Source organism: Panthera uncia, chromosome C2 (assembly GCF_023721935.1).
Source record: "Panthera uncia isolate 11264 chromosome C2, Puncia_PCG_1.0, whole genome shotgun sequence".
Lineage (NCBI taxonomy): Eukaryota > Metazoa > Chordata > Mammalia > Carnivora > Felidae > Panthera > Panthera uncia.
Window position 1 is genome coordinate 67,410,850 of NC_064810.1, and position 21,988 is coordinate 67,432,837.

The window sequence follows — 21,988 nt, forward strand, 5'->3', positions numbered from 1 at the left end:
GCTGTAGGCATACTTCATTTCAGGTGAGCCAGCCCTCTCCCTCCATGTTTCAGGGAAAGGACTTTATTAGTCTGGCTGTGTTGTGGCCCATTTCTGGAATAGCATTGTGGCCAGAGGGCTGAGGTACTTTTGGTTGGATCCTGGATACATGTCCACCCTTTGGATGAACAGCTTTACCAAAGTCATATAGAATAGGTAGTAGAGCTGGAGAGAATTCCCCAAAGGGAAGGAGAGAAGGGTTGTTGGACAGTTAGCCATTGTAGTACTACCACTGCTTTTTTACAGATGAGGAAACAGACTTAGGGACTTAAGAAACTTAATCACAGTCAGAAAGCCAATAAATGGTATATATGAACCATAGTCTTTTAGCTTCAGCATTCACATTATACTCTGGTAAAAGAATTGCCTCCCTTTACCTTTAACCTCTCTCTTTATAAGGTGCATGTGTAACTCTCCTAATTCTTTTTACTTTTTATGGAGAGAAAAATTAACTAGGGAAGAGAATTAAGTGAAACTTATCCTCCCCCCTCCTGTTTTTGGTTGAGAAATAATGGGGAATAGAGTATGTGTGAAGTCTAAAATTGATGAGTCATGGGGTGCCTGGGTGGCTCCATCAGTTAAGCGTTTGGCTCTTGATTTTGGCTCAGGTCATGATCTCGTAGTTCATAAGATTGAGCCTCACATTGAGCTCTGTGCTGATGGTGTGGAGCCTGCTTGGGATTCTCTCTCTTCTCTCTCTCTGCCCCATCCCTGTTAGTGTGCGCGCGCGCTCTCTCTCTCTCTCTCTCTCTCTCTTTCTCTTTCTTTCTCTCTCAAAATATATATATAATATATATTAAATATATATATAATAATATATATATTTTATATATATATATATTATATATATAAAACAGCTTTTCAACCACATACATGTTAAGTAGGCTTTTATGAACTGGTTTTGGAACCTCATTTCTCTTACAATACAGTTTTTGTGGAAAAATGAGTTCTAGGTGCCATAAAGTTTTGGGATACCACTGAGAGGTAAATGAGGGATTACCTTTGATTGATTATCTTAAAAAGTCAAGATTTCATTCTTTGTGGTGTGAAGGTGTTAGAGTTAGTGGGAGAGCATGAATCAAGGGATAGATTAACTCTGCAGAAAAGAAAATGAGGGACTTCATAGGCAGATTTTTCTTGCTGTTTGTTTCATCCAAGGTTTGGATGGTGTAATCCTTTGCCCACTTAAAATTCTCTGATTCTCGTTTTGCTTACTGTTATAAGTTGCTATCACCTGGCATGCTGCATATTAATAAATATTTTCTTACATAATGGGTTTAAAATTAGTGACTAAATGGGTCTTTTTAAAAATTTTTTTTAATGTTTATTTATTTTTGAGACAGAGAGAGACAGAGCATGAACGGGGAAGGGTCAGAGAGAGAGGGAAACACAGAATCCGAAGTAGGCTCCAGGCTCTGAGCTGTCAGCACAAAGCCTGACGTGGGGCTCAAACTCACAGACCGTGAGATCATGACCTGAGCCAAAGTCGGACGCTCAACTGACTGAGCCACCCAGGCGCCCCTAAATGGGTCTTTAAAAAATTTTTTTTTAATGTTTATTTATTTTTGAGAGACAGAGACAGAGGTGTAGAAAGAGAGAGGGAGATGCAGAATCCGAAGCAGGCTCCAAGCTCTGAGCTGTCAGCACAGACCCCAGTGTGGGGCTTGAACCCATGAGCTGAGATCATGACCTGAGCCGAAGTTGGATGCTCAATTGACTGAGCCACCCAGGTGCCCCTAAATGGGTCTTTTATTCATTGGATAATGTATTCATAATTTATCTCTTCACCAGTGGAGGATAATTGAAAGTTGGCCACATAAGAGAGGCCTAAGTGAGAAAAGAAGTTCCTGGTAGAATGCTGCACATGGGAGACACTCAGTGTTACTGAGTTTTCTTTCTGGTTCTTTCTGCTCGCCCAGTGATGGCACAGTCATGCTTTCACTTTATTTCCTATTAGGCATATTTGGTGATAATAAAATCTGTAAGTTATACTCACTTTCATAGTGTCCAACTTATTCTTATATTTAAAAGTTTAAGTGCTTTATTTTAGGGAATGGAATTCAGCATGAAAGGTTCTGTTTCAAAGATGATAATTTTCTTGGGATGCCTGGCTGGATCAGTCGGTGGAGCATGCAAGTCAAGATCCTGGAGCTATGAATTTCACCCCCATGTTAGGTGTAGAAATTACTTTATTTTATTTATTTATTTTTGAGATTACTTTAAAAACATATATATATATATATATATATAAAGTTTAAAAAATAATAATCTTCTTACACTTAGCAATTTTAACAGATTAGAGATGGCATGTCCTTCTGGAGAACTTTTCTTCACCCATGAAAGCTATTCACAGGGCAAATGAGGCTACAAAGGATTGACAGATTTTCTATGTGTAATGGTACAATGGTACGTACCATTGTAGGGAATACAAATGTTAATTATTACTGGCTCAATTTATTAATAGTTTGCTATATACATTGTCATTTAGCATGCTACAAAATGCAGTTTTATTTTCTTGTTTTGTATGTTGTTGTTTTGAGTGCATTTACAGCACCTTATTGCAAGTGCCTGGCAGGTGGAGATTTGGTCTTTGAAATCAGAGTCTGTAGAGTAGAATGCTAGACATATGCATGAGAGGTGCTTTGTATTTGCTGTGGGGAAGACCATTGCTTTCACTCATTGTTTACTTTGGTACATCAGGCCACAGTTGTCCTAATAATGTCAGTGTTTCATTGGTGATGTGTAAAATTTCTTTGACAGTTCATAAATAAAATCAGATACTAGAAAATGCTTAATGTTTAAAACTGCTTATTTTATTGGATTTTAGAAATCACTTGAGGTATGGCCTGCTTGGATACATGACAGAATTAGCTTTTTTTTTGTTTGTTTTTAAAAAAAAAATTTTTTTTTAACGTTTATTTATTTTTGAGACAGAGAGAGACAGAGCATGAACGGGGGAGGGTCAGAGAGAGAGAGAGACACAGAATCTGAAACAGGCTCCAGGCGCTGAGCTGTCGGGGCTTGAAATCATGGACCGCGAGATCATGACCTGAGCCGAAGTCGGACGCTTAACCGACTGAGCCACCCAGGCACCCCCAGAATTAGCTTTTTAATGAAGTGATTGAAAGGGGTAAATACGCCTTATCTGCAGTTTCAACTTTTCTGTCAGCCTTACCTGTTTAAGACACACTTGATCCTAGAAGGCCCTAAAGAAGTTCCTACTGTTGGGGGGAGGAACCAAAGATGTAATGAGCATGGATAAATTCCTTGGCCAGAAGAAAGACAGTTGCTCTAAAGACCAAACCCCATTGGTACCAAAGCCCAGAAATAGAAGGGAAGTAAAAAAGAAATTAGAGCAAAGTAGGAAGAAAACAATGGCAATTTAAAAATTGTGCTCAGGGTGTCGACAGGAAAAATTTTGGTGTGTGTGTGTGTGTGTGTATTAGTAATGTTCATGATAAGAGGAGAGTAGACCTATCTAACAGATATGTATAGCCATCTGTAGATGAGTAATTCTGCATGGTATCTGAGAACATCTCTGTCTTTAGGGGAATGTTGAAAATTCACTGACCTGAACCCTAGAGCCTTCTTGGAACACTGGAAGAGGAAGTGAAGTTGTACTCTGTTCTGTAAAATTTACTCAAATATTTATTGAGCTTCTGCTTTATGTAGATACTTTGTGTAGACACGGCTGGGCTGTACAATTATATGTGCATAATATGTTGAACAAATTAGTGTGTAAATGAGTGAATGAGTGACGTCATCTTTGCACTCATATATTCACTAATTTATTGAGCACTTATTGTATCCTAGACACCAAATATTCTAGTTGCTAAGAATACAGTGGTGAACCCTACAGAAATTATCTCTGCTCTTATGGAGCATAGGTATTAGTGAAAGAGACATTACAACAAATAAACATATGAATATCTAATTACAAACTGGGCTAGTTACATGGAGAAAAATAACAACTGCTATGATACAACCATAAGGGTGCGATCCATTTATATTGTGTGCTCTGGGAGGGTCTTTAAGTCCAAGAATGATGAATAGGATCAACCATGTCAGAATTGGAGCCATGATAGAGACGGGGTTGGGTTGGGAGCATTGCAAGTAGGGAAGACAGAATTCATGAAGTTTCTCAGGTTGGAAGTTGGAGGACCGGGAGTAGGTTGGTATCCCTTGGATCTGAAATGACACTAGTGTGGCTGGAATGCAGAGAGGGAGGAGTGGAGTTGCACAGGAAGTAGAGAAGTTGGCAGGGCTTCCTGAATATCCTTGTAATACAAGTTCCCAAATCCTTAAGATTCATTCCTTTTAATTAGGGGGGAAAATAGAGATTGATTTGTAGCTTGAAAACATGAAAAAAAAGTTGGTGAGTTGGCACATAATTGGCTCATCTGTAACAGAGGGAAGTTAGTGTTGCATTGGGAAAGAATGTAGGCTTTGGAGTTAGAACTAAGTTCGTCCCCGGGCGCCTGGGTGGCGCAGTCGGTTAAGCGTCCGACTTCAGCCAGGTCACGATCTCGCGGTCCGTGAGTTCGAGCCCCGCGTCAGGCTCTGGGCTGATGGCTCGGAGCCTGGAGCCTGTTTCCGATTCTGTGTCTCCCTCTCTCTCTGCCCCTCCCCCGTTCATGCTCTGTCTCTCTCTGTCCCAAAAATAATAAAAAAAAAAAAAAAAAAAGAACTAAGTTCGTCCCTGCTGTGCTTCTTAATGGTTGTTGTGGCCCTGGGTAAGCTACTAAACATCTCTGAGCCTCTGTTTCACCATCTGTAAAATGGAGATAGTGATGTCCCTTTACTGTGAGAATGAAATTAAATCAAATACATATATAAAGCACTTAGCAAAGGGCCTGGTTCAGACTAAATGGTCAGTAAACTATATCTGCTGCTGTTACTACTAATCTTTCTCCTCAAGGCAGAAAGGCAACAGCCAGATTGTTTGTAAAATGTGAGCCAAATGAACCTAATGGACATACTAAAGCTTGCACAAACTGACATGCCTGTAGTCATTTTAGACTATATCATATGAGGAGTTATCCGTGAAAGGGTAGGAGTCTTTGAATTTGTCCCCATGATAGTTGAAAAAGCCAGAAAAAATCTTTTGATAACAGAAGATTTGTATGTACTGTTGGAAAACTGGCTTTGCATTTCAAAGAAAAACAATAGCGTAAGAGTAAATTCACTATGAAAAGCCATAATATTATAGAGCACTTTGTAGCCTTTTCAGAGAATATCCTATAATTATAGTAAAATAAAGGCTTGGGAAGAAGGACTCTCTGAAAATGCTGACATAAAATCTTAAAAACAGAGGCTTTCTTTTATTTTACAAGTAATTCTCTAGTTAGCGCAAGCAAGAGAAACCGTTTGGGATAAACTGTCATGTATGTGTCTGTGGTTCACTTTATTATTAATATAGAAATACAGTAAAATTTTACCATAACACAAAAAAATGAAGTCCTATTTTTGGAGGATAATGAAACAATTCCTAGTTAGCTACTTGGGTGTTCTGAGTATGGGAAAGCCAATCATCATTGTGTTTTTATCCCAATTCAGGTTACTGGGGCATTTATTTGAATGCTAGTGACATGTCAAAGAATTTTTATAATGATAGTGAAGATTTTTTGGGAAGAGAAAATTGCTTGGGGAAAACTACTTTGTCCTTTGATTTCGTTATTTCATAGAAAAATGCAATGTGTATGGCTAAACTTTTTGACTGATCCATAAGAAGAGATAATTTTAGTTTTTGAACATTATCTATATAAAAATAAGAAACTAAAAACTTCTTTGAAGCAATGTGCATTCCAATATTTTCTGTTATGTGCTATTTCAATTTTTTTTCTTTAAAAAAATTTTTTTAACGTTTTTATTTATTTTTGAGACGGAGAGACAGAGCATGAATGGGGGAGGGTCAAAGAGAGGGAGACGCAGAATCTGAAACAGGCTCCAGGCTCTGAGCTGTCAGCACAGAGCCCGACGCGGGGCTCGAACTCACGGACCGTGAGATCATGACCTGAGCCGAAGTCGGCCGCTTAACCAACTGAGCCACCCAGGTGCCCCTGCTATTTCAATTTTAAAGAAAATATGTAGTTTACTACACTAACTTTATGACCTTTTAACAGTAACAGTTGCAGTTTGAAAAACAGTGCATCAAATGATGGTGTTAAGTGAACTTCAGAAGGGAATTCCAGGTTATTCCAGTAGTAGAACATGAGCACAATTTTTCCAGTGGTATATCCCATGCCATTAATCATAGATGATTAATAGGTGCCAACTCCACATCATTTGGCTGCATGGGATGGTCTTTTAAGAGAGAGTGGAGGGGAGGGAGGGAGGAAACTGTATATGCATGAACTCTCACTGAAGGATACTTAAGAATTTAATAATAATATGAGTTGGGGCACCTGGCTGGTGTGGTTGGTGGAACATGTGGCTCTTGATCTTTGGAGCGTAAGTTCGAGCCCCATGTTGTTTGGGTGTGGAGATTACTTAAAAAAAAAAATCTTAAAAAAATAACATGAATTGCTTGAGGGATAGAGAACTGGGTATCTTTGGGTGGAGGTAGTGATAAAACACTTTAAATACCGTATTTCATTTTCAGTTTTTAAAAATTTGAGTTACTTGAACATATTTATTCTATAAATATAAATTTAAAATAAATTCTGCTTCTACATTATTAGAGAAAAAAGAGGGTAGGAGGACTCCCATATGGATCAGGGTTTGGCAGTAAAGATTACTGTGATAGATTAACAGTGTTTTTCGCAGGAGTGGGGGGGGGGGGGTACAGCCTTTATGCTCTGTTTGCTGCCCCTGATCTAGATGAGTTACACTGAACAGTACTATTAAAGAATGTTAAATTGACTCACTAAGAAGGATTAATTTGTATCCCATTCTCTGCTTATTGTAGGGGGTCGTACACTTTAGAAATTTTTGTTTTCAGTAGAACATGGCTAATTTGAACATTTCAGTGCTTAAAGTAGACATTTTAAAAAAATTTAACTTAGAAATAATTTCAAATTTACAGAAAAGTTGTATAAATAAGAATAATACAAATAATACCTATTTCCAGATTTACCTTTTGTTAACATTTTAGTCCATTTACTTTATTGTTTTTATCTGCCTACCTATTTATCTGACTTATTTTTGTCTAAGTCATTTGAGATAAACTTAAAATACCATGTCCCTTTATTCCTAACTTCTAAGTGTATTTTCTAAGATTAGGGATACACTTCTACTTAACTACGGTACAGTTATCAGCTCTAGTATCAGAGATACCACACTTTAATATATATATATATTACATATATATATATATTATTATATATCTATATCATATACATACATTACATATACACGTTTAATACTACGTAGCTGATATGTCTTTCTGAGGATATCACACCTAAAGGCACAGGAGGTCCATCTGCCCATCATTAGTAATGTTGGAATACTCAGTCAAGATGTTGTCTAGTGTCTGCTGTATAATAAATATTTTCCCCTTGCAACAAATAAGCAATCAATGGGAAGACATTTTAAAACCATGCAAAATTTCCTACTCCTCACCAAAATTTCCCCCTAGATTCAGCATTCATTGATTGTCCTTCCTTACCCTACTGTGTTGGTGCAAAATGCTGATTTTTCCAGTTCTAGCACTACCTCCACATTTACTAGTTGGTGCTCAGCATTCTGCTGTAAGCAAGAATTCTCCTTTCTACCCTATTTATTTTATTTGTTGTTGTTATAAACTCATAAATTACTCTTATTTACCCTGTGGTTCATAATTCATTATGATGTGAAGTAGAACATTTGATTGTGGAGTCACTGGATGACTTCAGAAGCTCAGTGACCACCCTGAAATTGTGTGCCAAGTTTTGTGTTGTTTGCACATCTGAGGAGAGTGTCCATAACTTTAATCGGAATCTCTAGAGTTCTTGATTCGAACAGTATTAGGTTCCACTAGGTTGAATAGTTAAACCTTAAGCTATGTGTAACCCTTGCATATTTGTATATTCTTTCCCCGGCTTTCTACCCCCAATGTTAAATGACTGAAGTGTTAGAATTATAGTGTGTGTCCATCTTTAGGTACAATTACATTTTTTTGGTTTACTGTTTTTAACTGCAACTGAAAGTAGAATTATATTTTGGTTTCTTTAATTTTTTTTGCTAGAATATATAATAAATGTTAATATCTTCATTGCCACTGTAGCAGCAGTTTACGGTGTATAGAACCAGTCTTTTGAAGCAACGAATTACTTTGATTTAATTTGAAATTTTAAAACCAATGTTTTTTACACTGTAGTTTTATTAGCTCTCTGGGAGTGAGCTACATGATGTTGTGCACTGAAAATTACCCAAATGTTCTGGCCTTCTCTTTCCTGGATGAGCTTCAGAAGGAGTTCATTACTACTTATAACATGATGAAGACAAATACTGCTGTCAGACCATACTGTTTCATTGAATTTGGTAAGGGCCTGATTTTTTTCCTTTTCATTGTCCTGTCTCCATCCAGTCATAAGCTATTTTTCATATAATACTGGGGGCCAGGGGAAAAACTCAGAAAATTCTGCTACCTTGCTTTTGATAGAATAATTTGACAGAGGGTCTATAAATTATGGCAACTTCTTCATGTAGGTGCCTATTAGAAAAAATTGTGTCTGAGCTGTGGAGAGGATTGTGATTATTGACACATAGAATTAATCCCAGAGGACAATTTTTCAATGAGAAATTTGTAAGCCAGAGATTCAGAGTTCTGTGTTTATGTGATAATCTTTTATAGTCTGCTTAATGTAGAATGGAGGTTGGCAAACATTTGCTGGAAAGTACCAGATAGTACATATTTTAAGCTTTAAAGACCATATGGTCTCTGTCACAACTACTCAGCCCTGCCATTGTAGCTTGAAAGCAGCCATAGGCAATACATAAATGAATGAGTATATATTCCAATAAAACTTTATTTACATAAACAGCAGGCTTGATTTGGCCTATGGGCATTAGTTTACTTGACTCCTGGTGTAGGAGGAAAAGAAGTAAAACCAACTTGTAAATATGAAAGTAAAATTGGAAGATATTTTGAAAATGTCTTTTATTAAATTTATTTCTTCAAAACATACATTCTAATGGTGTAAGCAGTAAATAAGAAAACAGGTTCGTAAGAACATACAATTTACAGTGTATGTTCTTATGTAATTACAATTGGTAAATACTGATAAACTTTATATTTTATGAGATATGAAACCCTATAGAAATTAAGACTGATCTAAAATTAAAGAAAGCTGTTTTTGGTTTTTTTTGTAAAAATTTAAAATAATTCCGTGAAGTGGATATAATAGTAGAAATGGTCTCACAGTCATTATTTTAGTAAAAGGCAAAAGATTTATACGATCTGAAGAGAAACCAGAGTATCATTATTTTAAATTATTATTTTATTTATAATTATTAATTTCTAGAGTGAAAAATGGATGACCCCATGATATATTAACCATTAAACACAAATAATATTAGAATATTCCATGACAAACTGAATAGTTTTGGATAACAAATTAAACTGTTTATCTGTAGAATTTACTCCATTAACATCACACTCTCACACACTTTATTTAATAAACAAATGACTGCAAGGAAATTTATTTTTTATTTTACATAGATAACTTCATTCAGAGGACCAAGCAGCGATATAATAATCCCAGGTCTCTTTCAACAAAGATAAATCTGTCTGACATGCAGATGGAAATCAAGCTGAGGCCCCCTTATCAAATATCCATGTGTGAACTGGGGTCAGCCAATGGAGTCACATCTGCATTTTCTGTTGACTATAAAGGTGCTGGTAAGATTTCTTCTGGTGAGTTATGGATCTCAATTATTTCATTAAAAAAACAAACTTTAATAACTGAATAACTCTTGAAAATGAATTACTTTTTTCCTAATATTTTAAAGCAAGTACCTGAGAGAATATAGACATTTAAAGTAATTCTTTTTCCCAGTGTTTCATACAGTAATCCACCAGATATGTGACTAATCAGGAAAATACTTTTAAATAGCAATCTCAGATGAACTCTAAAGTTTTTCTAGAGATGAATAATTGTAATATGTTAATGTACATGTAAAGTGCTTTGCATTATGTCAAACTGAGTACATTCAAGGCCAGATTTCTTGACTACCACAGAAAATGGGATCATCTACTTAAACCTCCTCTTCCAAATAAGAAATACCATCCTTAACAGTTGTGACAGATTGAAAACTTCTGCTTAAAAATGGAAACCTCATTGTTGTATAAGGCAGCTTGTGCCATTGTTGAATTTCTTGTTTAAAAAATTCTTCATTATATTTTGAGCTAAAGTCTGTTCCCTGTAATATTGACTTGTTTGTCTAAGTTCTGTGACTTTTCCTTGCTTTTTAGCTATACCAGAAAATCACTTCAGAACTTTGAAATCAGCAACTCTGTCTCCTTTCTATCCTATTAGTAAGATCAACTCATATATAATCAGTTTCTTTAGCCTTTTGGCCTGTGACATTTTAAAACCTCCCCAACCTGGAAGTTTCCTCTGCATGTGCTTTAGTTTGTTAGTATTCTTCAAATGTGGCATTCAGGAATGAACACAACATTTCTTGGGCTGATTAATACAAATTATGGGAGAAAGAGGGATGCACATTTCACTAAAATAATCCACTCAGGAAACAGACCAGAAAACAGACCAGTACTAATAACAAGCTCCAGGAGAGAGGAGGTGGATCAGTATTCAGAGTTGTTACAATTCAGGGTTTTCTAAAATGCCCAGTTTCCAACAAAAAATTATAAGACATGCAGAGGAAGAGGAAAGTATAATCCATATACTAGGGGAAAAAAGCAGGCAATAGAAACTGCCTGTGAGACTAATCAGATGTCAGATTTAACAAAGACTTCGAAGTAGGCATTTTAACTATGTTCAAAGAACTAAAGGAAATTATGACTAAAGAAGTAAGGAAGGTATAACAATGATGTTATATCAAATAGACAATATCAATAAAGAGATAGAAATATAAAAAAAATTTTTTAATGTTTATTTATTTTTGAGAGAGACAGAGTTTAAGCGGGAGAGGGACAGAGAGAGAGAGGGAGACACAGAATCGGAAACAGGCTCCAGGCTCTGAGCTGTCAACACAGAGCCTGATGCGGGACTGGAACTCACAGACTGTGAGATCATGACCTGAGCCGAAGTTGGACGCCCAACTGACTGAACCACCCAGGTGCCCCAAGAGATAGAAATTTTAAAGAAAAAGAACCAGGAAGAATTTCTGGAATTGAACAATACACCTGAAATAAAAAATTTACTAGTGGGGCTCAAGAGTAGATTTGAACTGGCAGAAGAAAGAATTAGCAGACTTGAAGATAGATCAATAGAGATTATTTAATCTAAAGAAAAGAGAAAAAAGAATGAAGAAAAATGAACCTCAGGAAAATATGAGGCACTTAAGCACACCAACATATGCATGATGGGAGAACCAGGAGAGGAGAGAAATAAAGAAGCAGAAACAGTATTTGAAGAAATAATAGCTAAAAAGTTTCCAAATTTACTCAAAAACGTGCTCCTCCAGGAAGTTCAATGAGTTCCAGATAACCATGCAAGAAATCCACAAATAGATGAATCATATTAAAAATGCTGAAAGACCAGAGCACCTGGGTGGCTCAGTTGGTTAAGCATCTGACTCGATTTCAGTTTGGGTCATGATCTCATGGTTGTAAGATTGAAACCCACCTCCACACTCAGCACACAGCCTGCTTAAGATTCTCTCTCTCCTTTCCTCTGCTCCTCTTCTCTGCTTATCCCCTCTCTCTCTCAAAAACAAAATGCTGGAAGACCAAGACAATGAGAAAATCTTGAAGGCAGCAAGAGAAAAACAACTTTTCACTTATAAGGAACCCCAATGAGATTAACAGCTGACTTCTCAACAGAAACAGTGGAGATCAGAAAGTCACAGGACAGCATGTTCAAAATGCTCAAAGGAACAAAAAAACTATCAGTCAAGAATCCTATGTACGACAAAGCTATCTTTTTGTTGTTGCTGTTTATTGTTTTTGAGAGAGAGTGCACGTGTGCGAGTAAGGGATAGGCAGAGAGAGAGGGAGAGCGAGAATCCCAAGCAAGTTCCATGCTTTTAGCACAGAACCTGACACAGGGCTCAATCTTACGAACTGTGAAATCATGACCTGAGCTGAGATCGAGAGTTGGCCATTCAACCGACTGAGCCACCCACGCACCCCAGCCAGCAAAGCTATCTTTCAAAAGTAAGGTGAAATAAAGACATTTGCGCAGAAGCTGAGAGAATTTTTGCTGGCATACTCAAAAGAAATACTAAAGGAAGTTCTTCAGGCTGAAAGCAGGTGATCTAGACAATAATTTGAATCCACACCAAAAAAAAATCAAAGAGCAATAGTGAAGGTAATTATAAAAGACGGCTATTTTTCTTTTCTCTTTTGTTCACTGGTGTAAAAAGCAATCGTTTAAAACTGTATATAATGTATTATTGAGCCTGTAACATATAGAAATGAAATATATATTTTGCATAATAGCACAGAGGAGGTGGATGGGAGCAAAGGTGCATTAGGCTAAGGAAATGACTCCAGATGGTAATTTGAATACACAGGAACAAATGAAGAAAGCCATAAGTGATAATAATTCATATTAATAAAACTTATGAAAATATAATTGCTGTCCTTAGCTTCTTTGAAAGACATAAAATTATGTAATGTTATGACTATAACAGTGTATTTTGGTGTTTGTAATGTTTATAATACATATATCACAATACCACAGAAAGGGAAGAAAGAGGATAGAGCTATATAGGAGTAATGTTTCGATAGCTCATTGGAATTAAGTTAGTATAAATATTAAGCTGTTTCTGATAAGATGTATATGATAAGTACTAGAGTAGCCACTAAGCAAATCACTCAAAAGATAGTGAAAATCATTAAAAATATTAAAGTAATGCAGTATTCACTTAATGCAAGGTTAGCAGTAAAGGAGAAATAGAGCAAAGGACATGTGACATATAGAAGTAAGTAAAATAGCAGATGTAAATCCTCTATGTCAATAATAACTAATGTGATTGAATTTAAAAGTGTCACTGAATGAAACATTCCAATCAAAAGTTAGATATTATAAAAGTAGATTAGAAAAATAAAAAGAGATTGAAAGTAAAAGGAATAAAAAAGATACATAATGCAAATAGCAACCAATTGATGGAATGGCTTTTTGATAGTAGACAAAATAGACTTTAAGGCAAAAATTGCTACTGGAGATACAGAAGGACATTTTATAATGATAAATGATTAAGGTATAACAATTATATGTGCATTTAACAACAGAACTCCCAAATACGTGGCGCAAAACCTGCCAGAAATGAAGGGAGAAACAGTTAAACATAGTTGAAGGCTTAATATCCAACTTCCAATAATGGTTGGAACTAGGCAGAAGATAAAGAAATAGAAGATTTGAACAACGCCATAAACCAACTGGGTCTAACAACTACAGAACACTCCATTCAACATTAGAAAATACATTTTTTTATATGGTTATTTTTGAGAGAGAGCATGTGTGTGTGGGGGAGAGAGCAAATCCCAAGCAGGCTCTGCACTGTCAGCACAGAGCCCAATGCGGGGCTCAGTCTCACAAACCTGAGATCATAACCTGAGCCGAAATCAAGAATTGGATGCTTAACTAACTGAGTCACCCAGGCACCCCTAAAAAATACATTCTTAATTGCACATGGAACATTCTCCTCTGAGATAGACTTTATGCTGAGCCAATTGAAAAAAAAAACCTTCATAAAATTAACAGGTCAAAGATAATACAGAGCAAGTTCTATAACTACAGTGGAATTAAATTAGAAATTAAGAGCAAAAAAGAATTTTGGAAACTCATAAGTATATGGAAATTAAACAATATATTCCTAAATAATGAATGGATTAAAGAAGAAATCGAAAGGGGGATTTATACTTGGAGATGAATGAAGGTGAAGACACAATATAATAAATTCTGAGATGTTGCTATAAGTTGTACTTAGAGGAAATTTTATAACTATCAATACCTGTATTTTTTAAAAAGGAAGATCTCAAGTGAATACTTTAACCATCTGCCTAAAGATGCTGGAAAAAAGAAAAGCAAATTAAACCTAGAATAAGGAGGAGGAAGGAAATAATAAAGATTGGAGCAAAAATGAAAATGAAAAAGAAAATAGGATAGGAAAAATCAATAAAACCAAAAACTGGTACTTTGAAATGATTAACAAAACAAACTTTTAGCTAGATTGACCAATAAAAAAAAAAAAAAAAAAGGAAAAAAGAAATTACTGGAACCAGAAATGAAAAAGGACATTTCTTTTGATCTTATAAAGGATTTTAAAGGAACACTGTGAACAGCTGTATGCCAATGAATTAGACAACTTTGATGAAATGGACATATTTCTAGAGATACACTACTGAAACTGACTCAAGAAGAAATAAATAATCTGAATAGACTTAACAAGAAAGGGATTAAATTAGTAATAAATTACTGACAAAACCCTAGGCTGAAATGGCTTCACTGGAGCTTTTTACCAAAGAGTTTAAGAATTAACCAATTCTTTACAAATTCTTCCAAAAAAATAGAAGAGTGGGAACACTTTTCAACCCATCTGTGAGGCCAATATTATCCTAATCCCAAACCAGATAAAGATATCACAAGAAAAGAAAACTACAGACTAATATCTCTTATGAATATGGACAGCAGTCCTCAACAAATGCTAGCAAACCAAATCCATCAACATACAAAAATGACTATGTACCATGACCAAGTGGGATTAATCCAGCAATGAAAGGTTGGTTTGACATAAAAAATCAGTTAATGTAATACACAACAGTAATAAAATAAAAACCAAAAGCACATGATCATCTCAGTAGATCAAGAAAAAGCATTTGACAAAATCCAACAGACTTTCATTATTAAAAATACTCAACAAACTAGGAATAGAAAGAAACTTCTTCAACCAGATAAAAGGCATCTACAAAAAACCCACAGCTAGACTCATACTTGATGGTGAAAACTGATGCTTGCTTCTAAGATCAGGAACAAGATAACGATGTCTGCTCTTACTACTCCTATTCAACATGGTACTGGAGGTTCTAGACAGGGCAGTTAAGGAAGGAAAAGGAAGAAAAAAGCATCTGATTGCAAAGGAAGAGGTAAAATAACTCTTCATATATGACATGATCTTGAATATAAAGAGTCCTAAAGAAGCCACTGAAAAACTATTGAAACCAGCGGTTTTAGCACGGTTGCAGGATACAAGATCAGTATATAAAAATCGACTGTATTCTGTATGCTACTAATGAACAATCTGAAAATGAAATTAAGAAAATCCGAGCAATTACTGATGAGACAAGACAGATTATACTTTCTATTGTTTGCAATTTAAAAGAAAGAAAATCCCTTACAATAAAACTACAAAACATAGAAATTAAAGAAAATCTAAGTTCATGGAAAGAGGTCCCATGTTCATAGAGTAGAAGACAGTATTGTTAAAAATGGCTGTACGTCTCCAGTTGATTTATAGATTCAGTGAAATCTCTATGAAATAGCTATCTTTTTGGCAGAAATTGACAAGCGGATCCTAAAATTCACTTGGAAATACAAGGGACCAAAAATAGTCAAAATAACCTTGAAAAAGAACAAAATTGGAAGATTCACACTTCCAAACATACTACCAACCTAGGTAATCAAAACTATGTAGTTCTGGTTTAAGGACAACAAAATAGAATTGAGAGTACAGAAATAAACCCTTAGTTTATGGTCAATTAATTTTTAACAAGCATGCCAGGACAATGGTGAAAGAATAAACTTTACAATTGATGCTGGGACAAGTGGATGTCCACATATAAAGGAATGAAGTTGGACCCCTGCCTCACAAAATATATAAAAACTAACTTAAAAATGGAACAAAGACCTCAATTTAACAGTAAAAACTATAAACCTCTTAGAAGAAAACATAGATGTAAATTTTTGTGACTTTGTATTAGGCAATGGTTTTTTTTTATATTTGACACCAAAAGTGCAATGAAAAAAGAAAAAGTAAGGTGGACTTCATCAAAGTTAAAAATTGTATTTTTCAAAAAGACACTGTCAATAAATTGAAAAGACATTTCACAGACAAATCATATATCTTCTAAAGGATTTGTGTCCAGAATATGTAAATCACACAACAATAAAAAGATAACAGTCCAATTTTAAAATGAGAAAAGGATTTGAATAGATATTTCTACAAAGAAAATGTGCAACTGGCTAATTAACACATGAAAAGATGGTCAACATTATTAGTCATAGTGAAATACAAAGCAAAATGATAGGAGGTACCTCTTCACACCCACCAGATGGCTATAATTTAAAAAAAACCTAACAAGTGTTAGCAAGGATATGGAGAAATTGGAACCATCCTATATTGCTGGTAGGATTGTGAAATGATGAGCTGCTTTGGAAAATAGTTTGGAAGTTCCTCAAAAAGGTAAACATAGAGTTACCACATGACCTCACAGTTCTACTCTGAGGTACATACCCCAGAGAGTTGAAAATGTAAGTCTAAATAAAAACGTGTACATGCATATTTATAGCACTATTATTCATAGCAACCAAAAAGTTGAAATATCCAAATATCCATCGGCTGATGAATGAATAAACAAAATATGACATAAGCATGCAACAGAATATTATGGAGGAAAAAAGGAATGAAGTATTGATGCATGGGACAACATGGGTGAACCTTAAAAACATTATGTTAAGTGAAAGAAGCCAGGTACGAAAGGCCACATATTTATAGTTTTATTTATACAAAATGTCCAGAATAGGCAAATCTATAGAGACAGAAAGTAGCTTAGTGGTTGACAGGAGTTGGGAGGGGTACAGGGAAATAGGCAGTGACGACTAATGGTTATGAGATTTCTTTTTGGAGTGATGAAAATTATGGAATTAGATAATGATTGCACGATTCTGTAAATGTACTAAAAACTTGTGAATTATATATACCACTAAAGGGCAAATTTTATTGTATTCAGATAATATTTCAATTTTTAAAATCAATAGTTAATGAGAGTTACTGCTTTGAAGACTTCTACTTCCAGTAGTGATGTAGTAGGTAATTCAGACCAATAGTTTCACAAAACACATGTAGGAAAGCTGAGTGGAATGTATATATTCTATATAATATGTAGGTCTAATATGATACAGAATTTAATTTAAAATATAATCTTCCTGAAGTCTTTGGAGATCCAACAAGATTACTAAGAATTACTGGTGGAAGTCTAAAGAGATGAACTTAATGTTTGGAGCTACTTTTACCAATTCTAGAGGGAACAGCTGATAGCCACCCAAGACTAGGGAGACAGGGATTAGAAAGCAGGGCCCACCAAGCTGATGAACCTTATGAGCAACCTCCAGCTTTTGGTGTGGACCTTGGATGTCAGTGCTCTAGGAATGTGAGTAGACAGGAAGATGAAGTAGACAGGCTTTTTATCAGGACTGCAGCTTAGTCTTGAATCATACTGGTCTTTAAAATTGGATTTAGCAGATTCCATAGTGATGTGCTCCAAAGATCCTGGCAGAAGCAAACAAGTACCTTTCCTAGAATAGTCACATAAACTTCAGATTGTATCTACAACAGTATTTTGAAAATAGAGTGTTTGGTAAACAGTGAAGTAACCAGGCATAAATAACCAGGCACTTGGAGAGATTAGGCTACATGAACATGAACAATTAAACACACACACACACACACACACACACACACACAGTCTCATAGGAGTCATGGAAGTCAGAGGACAACTTAATGATATCTTCCAAAGGATAAAAGAAAATAACTGCAAATGTGGAATTCTGTGCTTGACAAAAATATACTGAAAGAATGAAGGGGCAAGAGTGGATATCCTTTCAGTGTTCCTGATCTTACCAATTTATATAACTGCTTTTTATCAGGTTGAGAAAATTCTCATATATTCCCAGTTTGATAAGTGGTTTATATCAGGAAGTTGTATTTTGTCAAATGCTTTGTCTACATTTATTGAAATGGTTATATGATTTTTCTTCTTAAAGTCTTTATGTGGTAAATTACATTGATTGCTTTTCATATGTTAGACCAACCTTGCATTTTTGTGATAAAACCCCACTTGGTCATGATATATTACCATTTTTATATATTTGTCAGATTCAATCTGCTAAAATATTTTAAGTTTATTTATTTTGAGAGAGAGAGAGCATGAGCAAGTAGGGGAGGGACAAAGAGAGAGGAAGAGAGAGAATCCCAAGGAGGCTCTGCACAGAGACATGGGTCTTGAATCCACAAACTGTGAGAGCAGGACCTGAGCTGAAACCAAGAGTCGGGGGCTTAACTGACTGAGCCACCCAGGTGCTCCCCAATTTTGTAAAATCTTAAGATATTTTAGTGCCTCAATTTGCTAAAATATTTTACATTTATTTTCCTGAGGGAATTGGTTTGTGGTTTTCCTTTTTTGTAATTGTCTAGTTTTACTGTCAGGATAAAATTGGCCTCAGGGTAAATTGAGAGGCATTCCCTCTTCAATTTTTTTGGGAAAGGTTTCTGTAGAAATTTTATGTCTTTTTTGTTCAGTATGTGGAAAGAAGCCTTTTGAGCCTCTGGTTTTCTTTGAGGAAAGGCTTTTAGCTACAAACGAATTTTTTTTTTTTTTTTTTGATGGATGTAGGGTTATTCAAGTTACCTATTTCTCCTTAAGTGAGTTTTAGTAGTTTATTTCTTTGAAGAAATCTGTCCATCTCAGATGCCAACTTTTTTGGCATGAAGTTAATATTCTCTTATCCCTGTATGTCTGTAGAATTGTAGTTTACAACCATTCCCGTTTATGATGTTGGAAATTTTTGTCTTCTGCATTTTTCTTCTGATCATTCTTATTAGAGTTTAGCATTTTTGATATTCTCAAAACACCACCTTTTGGTTTCATTGACTTTTTATTGTTTTTGTTTTTTATTTAATTGACTTTAATCTGATTTTTATTACTTCCTGTCTTCTTAGGGTTTAATATGCTCTTCTTTTTCTAGGTTCTTAAGGTAGAAGTTGAGGTTATTTTTTTTTTAAAGTTGAGGTTATTTTTTATTTGAAATCTTATTTCTTTTCTAATAGGCATTTAGTAGTATATATTTCCCTCTAAATATTGTTTTAGCTGCAGTCATAAATTTTAATATATTGTATTTTCACCTTCATTCTGTTTAAAATGATTTTTGATTTCCCTTTTGATTGCTTTTATGATCCATGGGTTATTTAGAAAAGTGTTATATAATTTTAAGTATTTAGAGCTTTTCCAGACATCTTTTATTTTTTAATTTCTAACTTCATTGTGGTCAGATAACAAATTTTGTATGATTTTAATCCCTTTAATTTATTGAGACTTGTTTTGCTCTCTCAGAATGTGTTCTATTTTGGCCATTTTTCTGTGTTATGTGTTGAAAAGAATGTGTATAATTGTAGGGTGGAGTGTTCTATAAGTGTCATAAAGATCAAGTTGGTTGATACTGTTCAAATCTTTTGTATGCTTTCTGATTTTCTGTCTACTTCTCTCAATTACTGAAAAAGTTGTGTTGAAATGTCTGACTAGATTTGTGCATTTATATCTTTCTCCTTTTAGGTCTGTCAGTTTTTATTTTATATATTTTATAGCTTGTTAAATAGGATTGTTCTTTTGGTGCATAGACTTGAAATGACCTTTATTCCTAGTAATAATCTTAATTCTGCAATCTGTTTTATTAATACAGCCATTATAACTTCTTTTTTAAGTGTTGGAATGATTTATCTTTTTCTGTCATTTTTCTTTTAACCACTGTGTCTTTCTATTTACAGTGATTTCTTGTAGGTATTATTTAGTTGGGTCTGTCGGGAAAAAATCCAGGTTGATCATATCTGCTTTTTATTTAGGTGTTTAGACCACTTAAATTTAATGTGATGGTGATGATGATGATGATGATGATTTTAATAATGTGATTATTGGTGTGATTGTATTTAAACCTACCATCTTGGCTATTTTCTTTTTATCCAGACTGGTTTTGGTCATCTTTCTCTTTTTCTGCCTATTTTTTGATTCATTTTCTGTTCTGTATTGACTTATACCTCTTGGTTTCATTTGTTTTTACAGTTGCTTTAGGGTTTATAGAATATATCTGATATTTCGTGGTAGGGCCACTAGGTTTAAGCCAGGAACTATTTCTCAAATTGAAAACAGTTTTTTGTTTTTTGTTTTTCTTGGGGTTTTTGTTTGTTGGTTTGTTTTTTTGCTTACAGGCCATGTCATTGCTTCAAAACCCAGGGACCTTTTTTATGATTCTTTCTTCCCAAATTTGCTATAGAATTAAAACATTGTCTCTTCTTTTTATATTTTGGACACCATTAGATAACATGAGGCCTAAGGACTGAGTGGCAAAGTGTCCTGTAATGCAGTCTCAATCTTTCTGTTGCTTTGGCTCTCCTCAACCATTTTCATTCAGTGAACATGTTGGAGCAGTGTACCCAAGTCTAGTAATATTGCTTTTGAAAACTAGAAATGCATACTCAGCAGTGTATCTTTTCTTAGTGGTGTGGGTTGCACGGTGCAACTTAATCTTTACTTTCACTATAACCTAGACTTTTAACCATCAGGAACTTGACTGAAAGCGGTAGGCTTCTATAATTTTATTATTTTCCACACTTTGGCATACATGTATCATCCCAGGGTATCTAACCTAAGGCATAAACTATCTTTTCTTCAGATCCTATCAGCATGGGGTCATCAACAAAGTGAGCCAATATAATGTTATATGAGGTGTTAAATGTTGGGTCCTTGTTCAGGGTGCCTGGGTGGCTCAGTCAGTTGAGCATCTGACTTCGGCTCAGTTCATGATCTCGTGGTTTGTGAGTTCGAGCCCCACGTCAGGCTCCATGCTGACAGTTCGGAGCCTGGAGCCTGCTTCGGATTCTGTGTCTCCCTCTCTCTCTGCTCCTCCCCTGCTCACACACTGTCTCTCTCTCAAAAATAAATACTAAAAAAAAATTAAAAAAAAAAAAAAGATGTTGGGTCCTTGTAGGCCAAGAGTCAACAGATTTTTTTCTGTAAGTGACCAGATAGCAAATATTTTAGGTTTTACAGGCTAAATGGTCTCTGTTGCAACTACTCCACTCTACTAGTATAGTACAAAAACAACCGTAGTCATTATGTAAAAGAACAGGTGAAGCTGTGTTGCAGTAAGGCTTTGTTTGCACAAATAGGTGGTGGGTTAGATTTGGCCTGTGGGTCATAGTTTGCCAACTCCTGCTATAGACTAATCTCTGGCTCAGAGTTGATATAACCTAGTGGCAATATAGTGAATATACTGCTATCTCTATCAAGTAAAAGCAAAAATGATTCTGATTTTCTTTTAATTAGGATAGAGAGAAAAGTGTTAGCAAATTAGTACCTACATGTTATGAAATTAATTGATCCATATGGAGACTGTGTCTGGAAAGGCATGCAGTTGGAACCCACAGTAATATGTTGTCATCCTCTAAGACACTTCCATTTTGGAGCCTTCAACTGGAGTAAATAGGTGTGTAGTAGGAATCACCATCTATGCATATATTAAGAAGCCTTGGATGATGACACGGATTTCTACAGTTACTTTAGGGAATAACATTTTGATCAGGTTTGGGTAGGGGAAGCTCCAAGACTTATGTTGGCCTTTCTTTCTCTAAAGGTTTAATTCCATAGGTCTGGCAGTCAATGTTACTGCCAGAATATCTGTACATTAATGTACACACTCAGGATCTAGAAGATCAATTTTTTTTTTCAATATATGAAGTTTATTGTCAAATTGGTTTCCATACAACACCCAGTGCTCATCCCAAAAGGTGCCCTCCTCAATACCCATCACCCACCCTCCCCTCCCTCCCACCCCCCATCAACCCTCAGTTTGTT

General features: G+C 35.3%; 1 protein-coding gene across 4 annotated transcripts in view; it reads left to right on the forward strand.

Moving 5' to 3' along the window:
• The window catches only part of SEC22A (SEC22 homolog A, vesicle trafficking protein), a 68,024-nt gene that overhangs the window by 11,492 nt on the left and 34,544 nt on the right, over positions 1 to 21,988 (forward strand). For 3 of the 4 annotated variants that reach the window (XM_049628303.1, XM_049628305.1, XM_049628304.1), the window contains exons 3-4: positions 8,336 to 8,499; positions 9,680 to 9,874. The exons of the other annotated variant lie outside the window; for it this stretch is intronic. In XM_049628303.1, coding sequence (XP_049484260.1) covers positions 8,336 to 8,499; positions 9,680 to 9,874 — 359 coding nt within the window. The remainder of the gene's footprint in view (positions 1 to 8,335; positions 8,500 to 9,679; positions 9,875 to 21,988) is intronic. 4 annotated transcript variants of the gene reach the window in all.